This window comes from Mauremys reevesii, linkage group 1, assembly GCF_016161935.1.
Source record: "Mauremys reevesii isolate NIE-2019 linkage group 1, ASM1616193v1, whole genome shotgun sequence".
In the NCBI taxonomy this organism is placed as follows: domain Eukaryota; kingdom Metazoa; phylum Chordata; order Testudines; family Geoemydidae; genus Mauremys; species Mauremys reevesii.
In genome coordinates, this window is record NC_052623.1 from 28,649,027 (window position 1) to 28,669,311 (window position 20,285).

General features: G+C 42.5%; 1 protein-coding gene across 1 annotated transcript in view; it reads left to right on the forward strand.

Annotated features, from left to right (window-relative positions):
- Nucleotides 1–20,285, forward strand: part of LOC120402963 — a 100,349-nt gene that overhangs the window by 79,050 nt on the left and 1,014 nt on the right. Inside the window, exons 4-5 of the mRNA XM_039533614.1 lie at nucleotides 16,232–16,323; nucleotides 16,781–16,862. Of these exons, the coding sequence (XP_039389548.1) occupies nucleotides 16,232–16,323; nucleotides 16,781–16,862 (174 nt within the window). The remainder of the gene's footprint in view (nucleotides 1–16,231; nucleotides 16,324–16,780; nucleotides 16,863–20,285) is intronic.

Here is a 20,285-nt window from a genome sequence, read left to right on the forward strand (position 1 = left end):
AAACAGTAGGAGGATCAAAATATGCCACTATGGCTAAAAGCAGAGTAAAAGAGGAAGTTCAAGGCAAAAAAAATCCTTTAAAAATTGGAAGTCAAACCCTGCTGAGGAAAATGGAAAGGAGCACAAACTCTGGCAAGTCAAGTGTAAAAATATAATTAGACAGGCCAAAAAAGAATGGGAAGAGCAACTACCAAAAAATGCAAAAACTAACAGCAAAATTTAATTCTAGTACATTTGAAGCAGGAAGTCTGCCAAACAATCAGTGAGGCCACTGAGTGATCGAGGTGATAAAGGAGCACTCAAGGAAGACAAGGCCGGTGTAGAGAAGCTAAATGAATTCTATGCATGAGTGTTGACTTCAGAGGATGTGAGGGAGATACCCACACCTGACTCATTCTTTTTAGGTGACAAATCTGAAGAACTGTCCGAGGTTGAGATGTCAAAAAAGGAGGTTTTAGAACAAATTGGTATTAATAAGTCATGAGGAGTACATGGTATTCACCCAAGAGTTCTTAAGGAACTCAAATATGAAATTGCAGAACTCCTAACTGTGGTATGTAACCTATCTCTTAAATCAGCCTCTGGATCAGATGACTGGAGGATAGCTGAAGTGGTGCCAATTTATAAAAACAACTCCAGAGGTGATCCTGGCAAGTCTAACTTCAATATCAGACAAATTTGTTGAAACTGTAGTAAAGAACAGGATTATCAGACACACAGATGAACACGATATGTTGGGGAAGAGTCAACACGGCTTTTGTAAAAGGAAATCATGCCTCACAAATCTATCAGAATTCTTTAAGAGTGTCAACAAGCATGTGGACAAGGGTGATCCAGTGGATATAGTGTACTTCGACTTTCAGAACACCTTCTACAAGGTCTCACACCAAAGGCCCTAAAGCAAAGTAAGCAGACATGGGATAAGAAGGAAGGTGCTTTCATGGATCAGTAACTGGTTAAAAGATTGAAAACAAAGGGTAGGAATAAATGGTCAATTTGCACAGTAAAGAGAGGTAAATATCTGACTTCTCCAAGGATCTGCACTGTACCTGTGCTGTTAAACATATTCATAAATTATTTGGAAAAGGAGGTAAACAGTGAGATGACAAAGTTGACAGATGATACAAAATTACTCAAGATAGTTAAAGCAGACTGCGAAGAGTTACAAAACGGGGTGACTGGGCAACCAAATGGCAGATGAAATTGAATGGTGATAAGTGCAAACTAATGCACATTGGAAAACATAACTTTAACTATGTATACAAAATGATGGGGTCTAAATTAGCTGTTACAACTCAAGAAAAAGATCTTGGAGTCATTGTGGGTAGTCATCTGAAAACATCTGCTTAAAGTGCAGCAATGGTCAAAAAAGCGAACAAAATGTTAGGAACCATTAGGAAAGGGATTGATAGTAAAACAGAAAATATCATAATGCTACAACATAAAACCAAAGTGTCCCCACACCTTGAATACTGCCTGCAGTTCTGGTTGCCCCATTTTAAGACATATATATTAGAATTGGAAAAGGTAGAGAGAAAGGCAACGAAAAATGGTTGGTGGAGGGAACAGCTTTCAGGCGAGGAGAGGTTAAAAAGACTGGGCTTAGAAAATAGATGAATAAGGGGCATACGTAGAGGTCTTTAAAATCATGAATGCTGTTGAGAAAGTGAATAGGAAAGTGTTATTTGCCCCTTCAAATAAGATAAGAACCTGTGGCCACCAATGAAATTAAAATGCAGCTGGTTTAAACAAACATCAGGAAGTATTTCTTCACACAACACAGTCAACCTGTGGAACTCATTGCCAGGGATGTTGTGAAGGCCAAAAATATAACTGGGTTCAAAAAAGAATTAAATAAGTTCATGGAGGATAGGTCCATGAATGGCTGTTAGCCAAGATGGTCAGGCATGTAACCTATGTTCTGGGTGTCCATAAAGCTCTGAGTGCCAGATGTTGGGACTGGACAACAGGGAATGGATCACTCAAGAATTTCCCTATTCTGTTCATTCCCTCTGAAGCATCTGGCACCAGACATTTTCAGAAGACAGGATACTGGACTGGATGGACTGTAGGTCGGATCCAGTATGGCCAATCTGATGTTCTTATGTTCACTAAAAGTTAGATTCTATCTACTCTTACTCACTTTGAGTATCAAATTTACTCCTGTAGTAGCTCCATTAAAATCAATGGAATTATTTGCAGAGCAAGGTGCTATTCAGTGTGATTAAAGATAGCTAAATCTGGTCGTTAGATTGTACATGTGAACATTAGGGAAGATATTGTATTGAATCTATATTAGTTAAATAATTAATAAATTACACCTACTGGGTTTCTCACAAATTAATTAACTTTTGGGTTGCTTAGCTCACGTTACAGACAAGAGTCTTGTAAATGTGTATGGTATTGTTAAAAAATAAATAAGATTACAGGAAGAAACGGTTATAGGACACTGTTTACAAAGTTTGAGTGAATGATTTTAACATAAAATGAAAAAAAAACTTATCAAGAAATAATAAATACAGGGGAGAACTTATATTATTCAACTCTAGGGAGGTGATTTTGGTACCAGTAAGAAATTAGAAGTCCTTAATATAGGTCTCTATCAATTTGACAATCAAGCTGCATATGCCAATTAAGAGTTTTGGGAAATTCAATGGCAGTTCAATAAAAAATAATTCTGGAGTTACAAATCAAGAACCATACATACAGGTAGTTTCATTCTATTCTTTATGCACATAATGGCTAGGGACGTCCTGGTTCTGTTTGCAGAATTTCAACAGTTTCAACAAGCACTAACATATAATCTGAATCTTTTTCTTGGAGCACACACAGCCGTATGGTCTTTGAAAAGTTCCTCCAGTGCTGTTCTGTTCAGTGTTGTGTAGCCTCCTTGGCTGTTATGACATGATCTGCATTCATTTTTAAGCTCTCTGTCAGCAACTTCATTTCTTGGTAGGGATGTTCACTTTGGAGTTTTCTGGTCATTTGTAAAGCTTCTACACATTCTGTGATGATTTTATACCCTTTGTGACAGACCCAGACCAGTGGGGTACAGTCTGGTCGAGGGCAAATATACTGGTCATTGGATGAGTAGTTTTCTGTTCCCTGAGTGACCAGAGCAGGGGCTGCACTAGAGTAATCAGGAACCTGCTAGAACCAGTTAAGGCAGACAGGCTGATTAGAACACCTGCAGCCAATCAAGGCAGGCTAATCAGGGCACCTGGGTTTAAAAAGGAGCTCACTCCAGTCAGACCAGAGGGAGCTAGAGGAGAGGAAGTGTGTGTGAGGAGCTGGGAGCAAGGAGTTGAGAGTGAGAGGGTGTGCTGCTGGAGGACTAAGGAGTTATCAGACACCAGGAGGAAGGTCCTATGGTGAGGATAAAGAAGGTGTTTGGAGGAGGCCATGGGGAAGTATCCCAGGGAGTTGTAGCTGTCATGCAGTGGTTACAAGAGGCACTATAGACAGCTGCAATACACAGGGCCCTGGGCTGGAACCCGGAGTAGAGGGCGGGCCCGGGTTCCCCCCAAACCTCCCAATTCCTGCTCAGACACAGAAGGAATTGATCCAGAATTGATCCAGACTGTGGGGAAGATCACTGAGGTGAGCAAATCTGCCAATAAGCTCAGGACCCACCAAGGTAGAGGAGGAACTTTGTCACACCTTATTTAATCGATCTATCACACAGCAATGTAAAGTGACTTGTCAGATCTCCTCAAACTATCTAAATTTGGTTCAGCACTAACAGGATGAATCAGCTGCATAAAATTCAACTCTGGTTTCAATACTGTTTATTATTTCTTCAGTTTAGAGAATAAATCGCTTCATCTTTCCACAGCCAATCAGGAGGCTAACAAGCTTCCGTGGCTAGTCAGTAGCTTTTAATGCACTTTGTCTGGGTGTACGTTACAGATTTTCATTTCACATTCACTTAAATTAATGCTGGGAGTGAAAGTTGGGGGCTTCACCTCTTTAGACCCCTTTGAAACTTCCAGTCTATTTTTTCTCCAAGTTAGGCTCCTAAAGCCATTTCAGAGAATTAAATAAAAAGGGCCTGACTTTCACAATGCCAAGCACGCATAAAACGCATTGAAGTCCGTAGCAGCTGTAGCTGGTTAGCAACTTTGAAAATGCAAACCACTTATTTAGGTGGGTAAATATGGATTTAGATGCCTTATTTCAGACATCTACAATTTTTGGTTAATAATCCTAAACTGTGTAATTTTTTTTTTTGCATTGTTACAAGGTTGCTGTGTTCCATCCAAGCCCTGGCTGCATTTTAGTGATTAGTAAAGTGAGCATTTGGGGATCCTTTGGAATGAAATGTGCTAGCGGAACATAATTAGAATTTTATGTCTCATCACATTCTCCATTAATTATTTTTGACCCCGTTTTATGAACCTGTAAAACTCAAAGTCTAAGGCTCACTTTATTTGTACTATTGCAATACTGTATCCACAAAGGGCCATTGCAGTTCTTGGATGTATAAACAGTGGAATATCAAGTAGGAGGAGGGAGGTTATATTACCTCTGTATTTGGCACTGGTGAGAACAGTACTGGAATATTGTGTTCAGTTTTGGTTATCAATAAGGATGTTGTTAAACTGGAGAGGGTTTAGAGGAGAGTTACAAGAATAATTAAAGGATTAGAAAACACACCTTATAGTGATGGGCTAGAGGAACTCAGTCTATTTAGGCTAACAAAGAGAAGGTTAAAGAGATCTCAGTCTAAGTACCTACGGGGGAACAAATATTTGATATTGGGCTCTTCAGTGTAGAGGGCGATGGCTGGAAGTTGAAGCTAGACAAATACAAACTGGAAACAAAGTGTAAATTTTTAACAGGGAGGGTAGTTAACCATTAGAACAATTTACCAAGGAGTCGCTAGCTCAGCTTTGCCCATGGGCTCCAGCTGATGGTGATATGGCATCTTAAGGATAATTAGTGACCCCATCAGTGAAAGGTAAGGAAGAGACTATACACAGAGGAGAAGGCAGGACTCTCCTGCAGGTAGGAGAACTTAAGGGTATAGGATCAGGTTCCTGTGGATGTGAGTCCTGGGATAGTGTTTACACAGGCAGGAAGTCAGGTAAGAGGACCCACATAGAGCAGTGTAGGCAAGGAGGTCATGAGCCTGGGCCTACAAGGAGCAGAAAGATCCCTAGGTGAGGCTACCAGAGTCCCTGGGGAAGGGAGGCAGAGAGAGAAAACCTGCTAAGACAAGAAGCAACAAGGAAGAGCTCTGCTAGAGAAGGTTAGTGTCCTGTGGAGGAAGCCCTGAGTTAGGGTCAGTAAAAGCTCTTCCGTGGAGCCTCAGAAGGGCAGAAGAGTTGTTAATTCCTGAGAACCAAAGGGATGCTGTGTAAGCACAGGCTGTGGAGAAGCAATACAAGGGGATGTAGAGGTAGGAAGTGACCCAGGGAAACATTATGTTTGAACAAGCAGACCTAGGTGCTTAATGTAGGGTCCTGGGGCTGGAGCTCAGAGTACAGGGTGGGCCTGGATTCCCCTACCAGAGCCTGAGAACGGGGTATGGAAATGCCAACAAAAGGAATAGCCCAAAGAACGGTCCAAGGAATAGCCCTACAGGGTGAGGTATTGAGACTCAGAGGGATTAAGTGACTTCCCCAAGGTCAACCTGGGACTGAACCAGCTCCTGAGCCCCAGGCCAGTGCTTTAGTCATAAGACTACCCTCCTCTGAGCATTTTTTCTTGCTATCTGTCTCTAATACAGCTCCAAAAACCAATCAAAAGAGCTCAGCATGGAAGTGACACAGAGAAAGCTCAACCCCCTTTACAGAGCTTCCTTTTACAATTAGTTTAAACATATGCTAAAGCGGCTTCAAGTGACTTGAACCATTGATACAAAATAGTTATAGAGGCAAATAATTTTGCACAAATAATACATAAAAGTCTAACGTAATTAAGAGAGATTGCTTTGTGAGAGCATGATCTTGACTATCCTTCTTCAGGGGAATAGTGTTTACTTGCGTGAACCTGAAGTCAGTGGGTCTAATTCTACGAGTAAGGGTTTCCAGCATCAAGCCTGGTTTCATGCCAGGTGCACTAGTTTTGAAAGTCAATTTCTCTTCAAGTCAGTGGAGCTAGGCTCATTTTATACCATCTGAGGAGCTGCCCCTCAGGCTTGCCTCATGACAGCTAGAAAACTTCGGTTCTAAGGAACAAAACTCATTACAATATTATTTTGGTATTTGCTTTTTGCAGTAAACTTAGTCAAAATGTTTCCCTGGTTGCAGCGATGTGCTTCAATTTGCAACCACGTGCTGCAGTTTTTGCTGAGGCTGGCAAACATCCGCACAATTGAACAAAAGTGTTATTTGTAGCTATTACTTCTCTATTTAAAATCAAAACCTTAGTCCGTTTAAAAAACAAAACCCAAAAACTACATGGAGAATATTGGCATCCTGACATGTCAGCATTTAACTGTGCAAAGTTAAGGCTGTACATGGTACCTTAACTCTGCCTGCTTGTGCATTATGACACAAGGGGAGATTCTGGCTCATGCTACGAACCTTTGGTGCTTTACAGTAAAATTTCCCTCAACAGGCACCTGCCAGAGCCAGCTGTCCAGTATCCCCTTCTGGATTCATTGGCATAGAAAATATGCCAGAGCATACAACGGGTTGGAGAAAACATGGCCAGAGCCTGCTGTACTCTGGCAATATCCAGCTGGTGTAACTGCCCCTTTCGGTGTAATCTAGCACAGCCTTGAGGCTGTTCAAAGTTACAATGAGAGCTGATTTTGCTTCTGAGGATTAGGAAGTGCAAAGGTGGCATATAGCCATGTCCACAGCCCAGTTCTGACAGAGCTGATGAGCCATATTCCAATTACAATATATTCTCTCTCCAATAATATACATGCCATTCAATTTTTCCATTACTTTAGAGACCTTCATGTAGCATCTTGTACGCACGCCAGAATTTCTGAAAGTTATTTACATGACAATAACTCCATAAACCGTACTTACACATAAGAATGGCCATACTGGGTCAGACCAAAGGTCCATCCAGCCCAGTATTCTGTCTTCTGACAGTGACCAATGCCAGGTGTCCCAGAGGGAGTGAATCTAACAGGTAATGATCAAGTGATCTCTTTCCTGCCATCGATCTCCACCCTCTGACAAACAGAGGCTAGGGACACCATTCATTGCCCATCCTGGCTAATAGCCATTAATGGACTTAACCTCCATGAATTTATCTAGTTTTCTTTTAAACCCTGTTATAGTCCTAGGTTTACAATCTCCTCAGGCAAGAAGTTCCACAGGTTGACTGTGCGCTGTGTGAAGAACAACTTCCTTTTATTTGTTTTAACCTGCTGCCCATCAATTTCATTTGGTGGCCCCTTGTTCTTATATTATGGGAACAAATGAATAACTTTCTCCACATCACTTATGATTTTACATACCTCTCTCATATCCCTCCTTAGTGTCCTCTTTTCCAAGCTGAAAAGTCCTAGCCTCTTTAATTGCTCCTCATATGGGACCCGTTCCAAACCTCTAATCATTTTAGTTGCCCTTCTTTCAACCTTTTCTAATGCCAGTATATCTTTTTTGAGATGAGGAGACCACATCTGTATGCTGTATTCAAGATGTGGGCTTACCATGGATTTATATAAAGGCAAGAAGATATTCTCCATCTTATTCTCTATCCCTTTTTGAATGATTCCTAACATCCTGTTTGCTTTTTTGACTGCCGCTGCACACTGCATGGGCATCTTCAGAGAACTATCCACGATGACTCCAAGATCTCTTTCCTGATTAGTTGTAGCTAAATTAGCCTCCATCATATTGTATGTATAGTTGGGGTTATTTTTTCCAATGTGCAATACTTTACATTTATCCACATTAAATTTAATTTGCCATTTTGTTGCCCAATCCCTTAGTTTTGTGAGATCTTTTTTGAAGTTCTTCACAGTCTGCTTTGGTCTTAACTATCTTGAGCAGTTTAGTATCATCTTCAAACTTATATTAAACCGTAGTAAACTTACAGCTTATATTAAACTGTAATAATGAACATTTGCTGTTTATATGTCACTTAGTACCTAAGCCATCTCTGTAGCTAAAGCATGCAGGTTGTTGTTTATTATTTGTATTGCCGTAGCATGTAGGGGCCCCATTCATGGCTGAGGGCCCCTTTTTGCACAAACACAGAACAAAAATATCATCCCTGACCTAAAGAGCTGACAATCGAAGCCTAAAACAAGAAACCACAGACAGAGAGGGTAGAGCACAAGGTAACAATGAGACAATGCTGTCAGCATGCTAAAGCAACAGCCACAACAGTGCATCTGCCTAACAATGTATTTTTTAAGCATCGTGGCAGAGAAGTGTTTTAAGGGAGACAATGAGGTGGCTTGCAGATGTGTATGATGAGCTTCTTCCATGCATGAGGGGCAGCATGGGAGAAAGCGCAAAAGAGCATCTTTAAAAATGTAACAAAAGGGTGGTGAAGGCTGGCGACATTGGCAGAGCAAAGGTGGGAGTCAACATTTGACACAACACCTCATTTCTTGCAAACTTAGACTGAAGCAATGCAAGAAAGCTTTTTTTCAGTGCTTTTTTTTCCCCTTTGAAATTTGGCTAAAATGTTAGATGGATATAACCCCTATAAATCTCCCCAGGCAATGGTATAATGAGGTTTTACTATATCTTGTACTAAACTTTGAAAAGCACCCATTGTTCAGTGAGTGGTAATGAACTGTTGTAATGTCACTTCCTAGTTAGTGCATCACTCGCCTGGAAGGACATAAACTGTGCTGAAGCCTACACAGATTCTGTTTTTCTGTCCACACTTTGAGACACTTGCAGAGATGTGGCATTCCAGGCTCAGCAGATCATTAAATCACACATGGGACAAAGGCTGTTTCTCTGCATTTTGCTAATTTGAAAAGCTACGTATGGAGGGACTGGTCCGTAGTGATGCTGCAGCATTCTGCTTCCGCACTCCAGTTCCACTGGAGTTATGAATGTCTCATTTTATGGAGTCCACTATCCTACCCCATCTTATATCAACCACACAATGCACTGGGAAAAAGTCTAGAGCCAAACCGTGCTCACTTTATTCACGTGGGGTGTCTCATTTGGCCCTGATCCTACAGCCCTTACTCACATGAGTTTAGCCTTAGGGCTTGTCTACATTACGTGCTGGATCGACGGCAGCGATCGATCCCGCTAGTCTAGACGCGATAAATCGACCGCTGAGTGCTCTCCTGTTGACTCTGGTACTCCACCAGGGCAAGAGGCGCAGGCGGAGTCGACGGGGGAGCATCAGCCATCGACTTACCACAGTGAAGACACCGTGGTAAGTAGATCTAAGTACGTCAACTTCAGCTACGTTATTCATGTAGCTGAAGTTTCATAACTTAGATCGATTCCCCCGCCCCCAGTGTAGACCAGGCCTATGTCAAGCAAATTGTTCTATGGACTTCAAAGGGACTTCTCCAGTGAGTAAGGGCTGCAGGATTGGGCCAATCACTTCAGTGTGATGTGAACAAAAGGCCCAAATCATCATTGCCCTGTAGCCTCTTTATACTAGCTAGGCTGCAGCAAAGAGGCCACAGGGCAGGCACAGGTCCACACCACATCCATCCCACCCCCAGGAACACCCGGAGCACAGGGAGGGAATGGGGGCAGGGTATTTTTTGGAGCAGGCCGGGGTGGGGCAGAGGAAGGAGAGGGTGGGAGGAGGTGTGGTTAGGGCAGATCTGCGTCCTGACGATTCTAATCCCTTGTTAAGATACAAAGGCTATGTCTGCACTGCAGTTGGGACAGCGCCTATAGCCATGGATGAGTTAGCTTTGACTGGGGAAGCTCGAGAAAAATAGCACCGTAGCCATGTAAAAGCAATAAAGAGTCCTGTGACACCTTATAGACTAACAGACATATTGGAGCATGAGCTTTCGTGGGTGAATACCCACTTCGTCGGATGCACCCACGAAAGCTCATGCTCCAATACAGCTGTTAATCTGTAAGGTGCCACAGGACTCTTAGTTGCTTTTACAGATCCAGACTAACACGGCTACCCCTCTGATACTCTACACTGTAGCCATGGTGGCACATGTCCCCAAGATCCTGGGCGGGATTGTAGTGTGGCATCTGCAGCAGCTACACTGCTATTTTTAGCAAGCTAACTGGATCCAAGCTATTTCAGGTATTTCTATATGTGCTGCAATCACGCCTCCTGATTGCTGTGTAGACAACACCTAGGGGCCTTGTTCTGAGCCCTCACTGCACGTGAATAGAGGGAACACAGGCTGCCTACCCTTCATTCCTACACTGACCCACGCCCCAGCACAGGGATGAACCTGGCGAAAGATGAGCTAGATGTGATGCCTAGTAAAACAGGGCATTACATGGCAGATTTTAGTTCTTTGGCATCCTAATATTTTTCCATTAACAATGATCTGGGCAGGTTTTGTTTTCTTTCTTGTAAATCAGCTTTTAAATCATTCGGAATTGCTGCTTTAATTCCTCCCCCCCCATTTCCTTGTTGTGCAGGAATTGCTGATTAAGTTGTAAACAAGAACAGACAATTAAAGAAGGTTTCCTTGCTCCTGCAGAGGTGGATTTTACCTTTATGCAGGATTCTGATAAATGCAACTGCAAATCACTGAAGCAGCGATTTTATGCCATTTCCCTCTCCCCCGGACACATGCAGCCCCTGAAGTTTTGAGAATTTGATTTGATCCCTTTTGATTAGATTTGGAAGACAGCTGCATCGACTGCTGTGTTGAGCTGCTTTTCATTCTGTGCTAAGGTCGTGCAGCTCAACTTTGAGAATATGTATTAATTTAATTAATGCCTTGATCTTTAATGACCCCCACAAATCTTGTTTTTAAAATGGCAAATCCTGATTTTAGTCTAAGGGTGGGAATGAACTAGGAAGCAGTGCATTTCAAACTGCAGCCTAATTTAATGGTTTCAGAACAAACAAACAAAAACAACAAGGGAGAAAAATGTGTGGCAGATCCATTACGGATGTCAGTGGACATTTTGATCTTCTTGTTAGCTGCTCCGCTGGCTCCAGTCCCCTGCAGAATATACATTAAAATGCCATTTCTGAAGGTTTCAATCATAATTTTCATCCTTTTATATTTCACATCATGACACTTGGCAAACAATATATTACAAAGAGAGTATCATAAATGAATTATGAGTGCAAGCCTATTTTAAAAGTTTCTACAAGGGAAACAGAAATTTGATACTAGAAGGTTCTTCACTCTAGAAGACAAAGGTACCACAAGATCCAGTGGGTGGAAGCTGAAATTGAATAAATTCAGACTCAAAATATGGCACAAATTTTTAACAGCAAGGGTAATATTAATAATTGGAAATGGTGGATTCCCTATCACCGGCAATTTTTAAATCAAGATTAGATGCTTTTCTAAATGATCTCTTCAGATTCAAACAGGAATTTATAGGAATTATTTAAATTCCTATAAGAGGCCTGTGGTCTGCAGAAGGTCAGATTCGATCATAATGGTCCCTTCGAGCCTTATAATCTAACTCTCTTTTTTATAACACACATGAGCAAAGAGAATAGATATCCTAGACACAGGAGAAAGGAAGAGTTCAGCTATGGAGCCAGATCCTCAGGTGGTGTAAATTGGCAGAGCTTAGTTGAAGTCAACGAGGCCAAACAGATTTGCACCACCAGAGGATCTCTGGCCCACTGCTCACAGATTGCAAACTTTTGTGGGCCTAGGGCATGCCTCATCTGGAGCCAGATTCCCTAGTCAGGCCAAGCTGCAGTCAGCAGAGGTCCAGAAAAGGAGGAGCAATGGGGTTGGAAATAGAGCTGGGTGACATTTTTTGACCACATTTTTTTCTAGTGAAAAATGCAAACTGATACATTTTGCAAATTTGTGTTCGTTTTGCCAAGTTTCTTCCCATAAGTCTCTATCTCTAAGCCACCCTTATGCTCCTACAGTCCCAGGGTGGATGCAGGGTCATGATGATCCCTGCCGTAGGTTAGAGGGGCCTTCAGGATGTCCATGGGATCCACCAAGGATTGACAGAATACAGTCTGCCCCCTGCTTCACCAGCACACCCCAACATGTCTCTTATACTGAGTGTGGAGCCAGATGTGGTGTCCTCTGTACCACCTTGGGATTCCCCCATGCAAGAGAAATCCTTGTACCAGCTGTCTATGCTAGCCTTCTGGCGCCTCTTACTGCCAGACTGGTACGAAGGGGCTGGCATGAGGGGCTAGAATCTACCCACCTGACTAGACAGTACCATGTAAATGTCCGGCACTATACAAGCAATTTTTAATGCAAATACTAACATGAGTCCATTCACAGTCTAATGGAAATGACGTCTGTTTTTCATTACCTTGTTCTGGCCCCAGTGTCCTAAAGTGATGAAGTGGGTATTTTTCTCTCTCTCTAACAGGCAGTTGCCTCAATAGAAGGGTGGGTGGCGAGTGGTTCTGCTCTCCGCAGATCTTAACATTTAAAGCAGAGGGCCAGCTGTGCTTTCACAAGGGCAAATGGCTTAGCTGTGGTCCTGATTTTGTGTGTAAGTTGTTGCCGTCTAGTCAGCTGTTATCGATGTAATGAATTTTGTTATAACTGTAGGCCAGTCCAAATATGCATATCTGTACAGATCATCTGCTGGTATAATTAATATATCAGAGCTGAGTGGCAATGATAAAAAGCCACTTTGTGTTCACCGCACCAGCACATTAAATAAGCCTGGAATACCTTGAGCCCAAATGGCTGTAATAAATACTTCCAACTTTCCCTAATTCCCCCTTAGCTGCCGATCTCTCCTGTCTCCTGATTAATAGTCAACCTTCTAAGGGTAAAGGTAAAATATAATGTTTAAATGGAACAGGCAGCTCCATGTAAAGAATGACTATGCTGTTAAATGCAGTACAGCTGAAGGATGTAAATGATTTCAAAGCAGATTTACAGTGTGGGCAAAAGAGTATAAGTGGATGACTCAATCCACACACCACCCCATTCCCATCTCTGCTCTTTCCGTCTGCTGCACGGACAAAAAGAATCCTTGAGCCTGCTTCTTTCCTGCTTTGTACTTTGTGCAGTCATTTATACTTGTTGCATTTTGCATCCACCTCGCACAAGTGTAAGTGGCTACTGAAGGTGCAAGGCAGGGAAGAATCAGTCCCCAGGAGACTTATTTCATGCTGTGCTCGCTTCCTCCTTTTCCTCTCAATTTCTCTGGCCCTCTGATCATGCATCAATATATTAAATGAAATGAATTTGCTTCATCCATGTGAACCCCAGTGAAAATGGGTTGCCTATGGGTGAAGTTTTGAGAGCCTAGGGGAGCAAATTCCATCCCCAAACCTGGAGCTAGGACGCAGGATGCTAGAGCTCCCCATGTTCCCTCAGTGGCTGTCTCCTCTGGAGCAGCAGACATGAGCCTTATCTCCTATATGCCATTGGCACATGTGTTAGGCCTGATGTATATGTGAAACTGCAGATTCTGTGCCCAGTCCAGTCTCATGACCCTAACTCTGCCCTATGCAGGCTGAGGAGGGCGTCCCCTTCACAGTGCCCTGTGGAGCTGATCCTCCTGTGCTCTCTCCTAAGATCATAGACTGCGGATGCCACTTTCTCTGCAGTTTCTTTCTCATGCACTTTCTCTGCAGGGAGAGCCCATAATAATCTGTCCCTTAATAGTTGACAGTCTGTAAAATACCAAGCTTTTAAATGTTAATATATCTACCATGATCTCTTACCCTATTGTTGGTTGGATGCTGGATCTTCAAGAGGGAACACACTTTCCATCATGCACAAGGCTTCGCCCACTATTTTGCTGGTGTTTGGGAAGCATTTAGGGTGGAATCCATAAAACTACGTAAGGTGCTTATGTCCAGATTTATACACCTGAGTCCCCCTCTGTGATCCTCCAAACTCCTGCTGAACCCTGGAGACGCCCAAGTTTCTGCCTCCGGTCGTGCTCACAGCAGCTTTCTTCTAGGTGTCAGGATGCCTGTTACCCCACTAAACCCCAGAGCCAAGGGAAGATAGGCATTTGGCTGACTTGACCCAGGGGCCCAACCCAGTAAGTGTGTTCACAGCGTGCCCACTTCAGAACTTTTAACCCGATGGTTAGAGCACTCACCTGGGATATGGGAGACCCAGGTTCAATCCCCCCGCCCTGGCAGAGTAAGAGTAGGGATTTGAACAGATGACTCACTTTTCAGGAGTTAGCTCTAACCCCTGAGCTCTGGAATATTCTGATTTGGGGCCCCCTCAATGGCTCCTGTTGTAGTTGTTCCACTGTGGATAAATACAGAAAGAGTGATTGGGCCAGAGAGAGAGAGAGAGAGAGAGAGAGCTATACTGGGAATGACTCTGCAGTCCAGTGGGTGGCACCCACTCGGGGGGCAGAAGATCCTGGCTCAAATCCCTCTGCTCCAATCACTCTTTCAGTACTTATCCCCTGTGGAACAGTTTCAGCAGGAGAGATTTAGGAAGCCCCACATCAGCACACATATCCCAGAGCTCAGTGGTTAGCACACTCTCCTGAGAGGTTGCAGACCCCTGTTCAAATCCTTTCTTAACCTCCTCCCAGGGAGAGGGGAGTCCAGCCTGGGTCTTTCACACCACAGGCGAGTGCTCTGAACACTGGACTAAAAGTTATAAGTTGGACACGGGCACCTCCTCCTCCAGCATTTTGTGTGGAGTGAGGCAAGCGCCTAACTCATTACCACAAGAAACTGCGTAGAGGTCTAAGGCCGGGGAGAGATTCCCATTTGTGCATTGCTAGCAGAGATAGGTACCTCCCTGTGGCTGGACTTAGGTGCCAATGTCTGAGAAAGGGGTGGGGCTTAGCAGATAGACATCTCCCATTGATTAGCTCGGTGGTTCCCTGCCGACTGTGCCAGCTTTGGCGGATTGCATTCTAAGGTGTTTATCTCTCCCCTGCCATTGTAGAGTGAGCCTTGGTGTCTAACTCAGCTTTGCATCTCTCAGTGTGGTTCCTGTGATTTCCTAGGCACCTAAAAGTTTGGTGTCATGAGACTCAGTGTTGCAACACCCAAGTCTCTTCATGGATTCCACACTGTGGTAATAAGAAAATAGCACAGTCTGCAAACCCTAATGAAGCTGCACAGACAGCAGCAAAGGAAAGTACTTATTCTGTAATGGGAAACTACCCAAAGGTAGAAGCTCTTTGAAAAAGCTGAGGGAAAGTACCAGTACCACTTGTTTATACTTAGGGTTTGGTTAGAGTGTTGCTGGCATGGACAAATGCCAAGGGAAACAGGTTGGCAAGTGTCCCAGGAATATTAGTGCTTGTCATTTTTCATGTTGTCTGTCCTTTCATACCAAAGGAAAAATACCTGCATATTTATTGATAGAAAGAGCTGAGACACACAGTCAGAGGCTAATATTATCATTAATCAGAAAAGTTATCAACATACTTGTGCCTGGGCACTAACTCTTACTAACTCAGAATACTGGTTTATACAGAAGCTCTTGGAGCACTTAGGAAGAAACTATAAAATCCTTTATGATAAAGAAATGGGCAAATGCCATTAGTCATGGCACTACTGAAAGTGCTGTAGCAAAGGTGCAAAACCAGAACAGAGTGGTACAGCACTACAACCTAAGGGCTAGCCTCAGCTACCCTTACTCATGAGAAATAGTTCCCAGCTCGAAAAAGGAAGCAATGAGCAGTGCAGTATTAAGCATATGCCTGAGGACTTTGCAGAATCATGGCACATCTCAGACTCCAGCCCTTCAGGAGATTCATAGCTGCCTTTTCAGAGACCTAGAGCAGCCCAAGATTCTTCTCAGGGAGACCTCCCTCAAAGGTTTTATTGTGCTGTCATTTATGCCACCTTCTGCGGTGGTTTTGCAGATCTCAACCTAAATAGCATCTGGCTTGTTCAGTGTTTGTATGGCAGCCCTGCAGGGAGAAGTCAAGGTGCCACAGAAGATTCTCTTGGTGATTCACTCACTTCCTGCAATGAATCCATGACTAGGGTAAAATGGATAATTTGACAGTTTTAGCCAACTTTTCTCCATTTAGAATATGCCCGAGCAGAGTCTGAGTTGCTGGAATGGATTCATTATTTGAGTGCATCCTTTAGAATTGTTAGTCCACGGACTAGATGCAAATATTCAATCTGTGTTATGTTTTTCTGATCAGGGGATAATTCTTACCATATCATTTCTGTTCTCTTAGCGGCTGAGCGTGCAAATGCGTCTTCATTTCTCGTTGCTTTGTCTCTGCAGATCCTAAGTCCCAGCCACCATCCTTCTGAAGGAAGAGGATTGGATGAAACTCCCTCAGTTGCCCTGAGGAGTCACTCTGAGGACTCTACAAGGTATCAGGAGTAGCTGATAGGGAGGACACACCAGGCACCAGGAAAAGATTACGTTGAGATCACAGTGCAAAAATAGAAGCCGATTGTCCAGAAGTTCTTTGCACTGTGGCTCTGAGCTGTATTTGCTCTTTGTTGCCACTCTTGGGGTTTTGCAATTTGACCTGACGTGCTCAGTCCAATTGCATCTGTTTCTCTAAAGCTTTCCATTGTAGTCTTTATTACAGTATCTTGGTACCTTTTTTTTTTTATCATTAACTGCTGCAGGGAGCTTGCTGCACCAGATGTGTTACTCCCACTGAAAAGTCTATTCTCTTGCCCCTTACAATGTAGCTGCAAGCACACACATCCTAATGTTCACCTATTGCTGTGTTTACATTGTGCACCTATGAACCAGAATCCCTTTTTCTTAAAGGTGTTTCTCCCACTGAAGGCTTTCTTGGTGTTAAATCTCTCCTAGACCACAGGATATTTTACCACGTGAGACCACACAGAAAGGAATGAGCTCTGGCCCATATTGCAATGCTGCCTCTGCGTATAATGTAAGTACAGGAAACATCCACATTTTGCAATATACAGGTGGCTGCAGTGGTGAATTGCCTGGAGCCTGCTGACTACAGCTCCATTTCTATATAGTTTTGTATACACTTTTGCACCATTTCCATTGAGTTGTTAATACGACGGGCTGCTTTTCTTCCATCTGTTCAGAGAGTACGTGTGATGTGGAGACCTGTCCATTTGGAATTGGACCAAGATCACCAACTCCTTTCCCTTAGGGATGGTGGAAGGTTAATGAAGGCCAGGAAGAGATGGGAAGCAGAGCAATTATAGTCAATTGTAACCCACTGCAAAAAGGCTCTGCTTTCAGAGAAAAACACTCTCCTCTTGGAAAGAAGGGAAGCTCCACTCAAGAATAAGTGCTTTTTTTGGCTATCAAACTCAACCACCCTTGCAAGCAGCTGGACTTAGAACAGAAGGTGTTCAGAACCTTAGTCTGGTTCATTGTGGTGAATTATCTTTTCTGGGTAAAACCCACAAGGCTGTGGCTGAGAGGGGAGATGATGTGCATCTCTTCAGCCCACATAGTGTCCTTCCCTCATTCATGCGGCTCCCAAATGCATGGATCAGGCAGCACAGGGTCAGTGTCTGTGCACATTTGTGCATGTGTCTGGTGGTGGGGGAGGGGTGTACAATGTCTCAGAAGCTGCTGAGTCCCTTTCTAGGATGAAGTGAGGAAAACCCTGGGTGGTTTCTGGACAGACTAAAGGGGTTACAATGCATCCCAAAAGGACAGTAATAGGAACACACAATTACACAGTCTAATTTGGCAAGCCCAAGCCACTTTTTAAAAATATAGGCTGTGAAAAAATACAAAATGATATCAGCAATGGGTGTAGGGTTGAGGTGCCTTTAAACAAGCATCCCTTAAGACCTATATTGGGTCCAGTCCAGCAGTCCTTGCTCAGGCAATATTCCTACTGAGTCCATCAGACCCAGCATCTATGAACCTTTGGCCTCGTAAGTGGTGTAGATTTTGGTTTTGTAGAACATTGGTCCACCTTCTGTGAGACAAGGAGGTTGTATAGTTTGGGTGGCCTTCTTGGAGATAGGCAGGCTAGAGAGCGTTAAGCCAATAAGAAAATGGGAGGATAAAAAGAGGGAAGATATGAACACCTCAGCACAAAATCAAGATGTTGAGAACAAAATTAATAAAGGAACCAAGGACATGAAGAGAAGAAACTATGTAATTGCCATACAGCAATGCTAGGTGCCTGGGTAACCAACAAGAGGAACTGGAATGCCTCATTTATGAACATAAACTTGATCTAGAGGGTATTATTGAAACCTGATGGGATGATTCCCAGGACTGGAATGTTAAAATCAATCTTTATAATCTATTGAGTGGGCAAAAGGGGATGATGAGTGCCCCCCTGTGTAACAAATGGCATACATGTTTCTGAGTCACATATAGCTTGGAAGAAAATGATCATGAGTACTGTTGGATGAGTGTCCTAACAGGCAAATCACCAAATGGGATATTAGTTGGCGTCTGCTACAGACCATCAAATCATACTAGGGAACAGGAACACCGGCTTCTTATACACTTATCTATAAAGTGTAGGGGAAAAAAAGTTACGTGATCATGAAGGACTTCACTTTGAGTGACAGTGCAGGAGATCTCATGCTGCCACTACTAAAACATACTTGGAATTTCTAAACATTATAGATGACAATTTCACAATTCAAAAAGTGTTTCAGCCAACATGGTGGAATTCTATATTATAATATTCTATATTACTGACAGATAAAGAGGAACTTATCACAGAATTAAAAAATAATGGTAACCAAGGTACAAGTGATTAGGATTTGGTCACATTTATAATGTTCAAACAGAATCAAGTCCAGACCAGTGAGCCAAAGTAGCTGTAGGGAGAATGTAATAAAAAAAATGTAAATGATGATTGGAAATTATTTAAGAATACTTTACTAGAGGCCCCAAAAACCACAATCGAGAAAGAAGGCCATATTGGTAAAAAAAACTGATCTGCTTTAGAGAGTAGGTGAAGGCAGCTATAAAAAATAAAATTAAAATAAAATAACATATAACACATGAAAGGAAGGGGAAGTTGATAGTAATTACGGTAGTATAGTTCAGAAGCTGGGAATTGTAGAAAATTGATAAAGGAAACAAAAGGACACAAAGAGAAAACTGTCCTGCAGAATTTAGGACAATAAGGAGGAGTATTTAAAATATATTAGGAACAAAAAGAATCCTAGCAATGTTATTGTTCCATTATTAGATGGAAATGGTAGCAATGCTGAAAAGGCGGACTTGTTCAATAAATATTTTTGTTCTGTAATTGGGAAACAAACAGTTAATGTAGTCATACCATACCAGAATGATATAAAATGAACATGGCACATATTAGATGAATTAAAAGCTGGCTAATTAATACGTCCCAAAAGGTAATTGTAAATAGGGAATCATAATCAAATGGGTGTGTTTCTAGTGAGTCCTGCAGGGATCTGTTCTTGGCCCTATGCTATGTAACATTTTTATTAATGATCTGGAAGAAAACATAAAATTATCACTGATAAAGTTTGCAGATGACGCAAAAATTGGGGCAGTGGTAAATAATGAAGAAGACCAGTCACTGATTCAGAGTGATGTGGATTGCTTGGTAGGTCGGGCACAAGCAAACTATACGCATTTTAATATGGCTAAATGCAAATGTATACATATTGGAACAAAGAATGTAGGCCCTATTAGAGGATGGGGGACTCTATCCTGAGAGAAGGACATTGAAAAAGATTTGGGGTAGGGTTGAAAATTAGATGACCATGAGCTCCCAGGGTGACCCTGTGGCCGAAAGGGCTAGTGCATAAGCAGGGATTCATAAACAGTAAACTTGAGTAGAAGTAGAGAGATTATATTACATCTGTATTTGGCACTGGTATGACCATTGTTGGACTACTATTTTGAGTTCTGGTGTCCACAATGCAGAATTAAGTTAATAAATTGGAGAGGGTTCAGAGAAAAGCCATGAGAATGATTAAAGGATTAGAAAACTTGCCTTATAGTGATAGACTCCAGGAGGGCAATCTATTTATCTTAACAAAGAGTATGCTAAGGGGTGACTTGATTAAAGATTATTGGTATCTACATGGGGAATAACTATGGCTGGAAGTTGAAGGTAGACAAATTCAGATGGAAATAAGATCTACATTTTTAATGGTGACACTAATTAAACATTGGAACAATTTAGCAAGGGTCCTGGTGGATTCTCCATTACTGACAATTTTAAAATCAAGATTGGATGGTTTCCTAAAAGATATGCTCTAGAAATTACTTTGGGGGAAGTTCTGTGGCCTGTGTTATACACAGATGGTGAGACTAGATGATCTCAACGGTCCCTTCGGGCCTTTGAATCTATAAAACTGTAGTCCAAAACAGCTGACTTCAC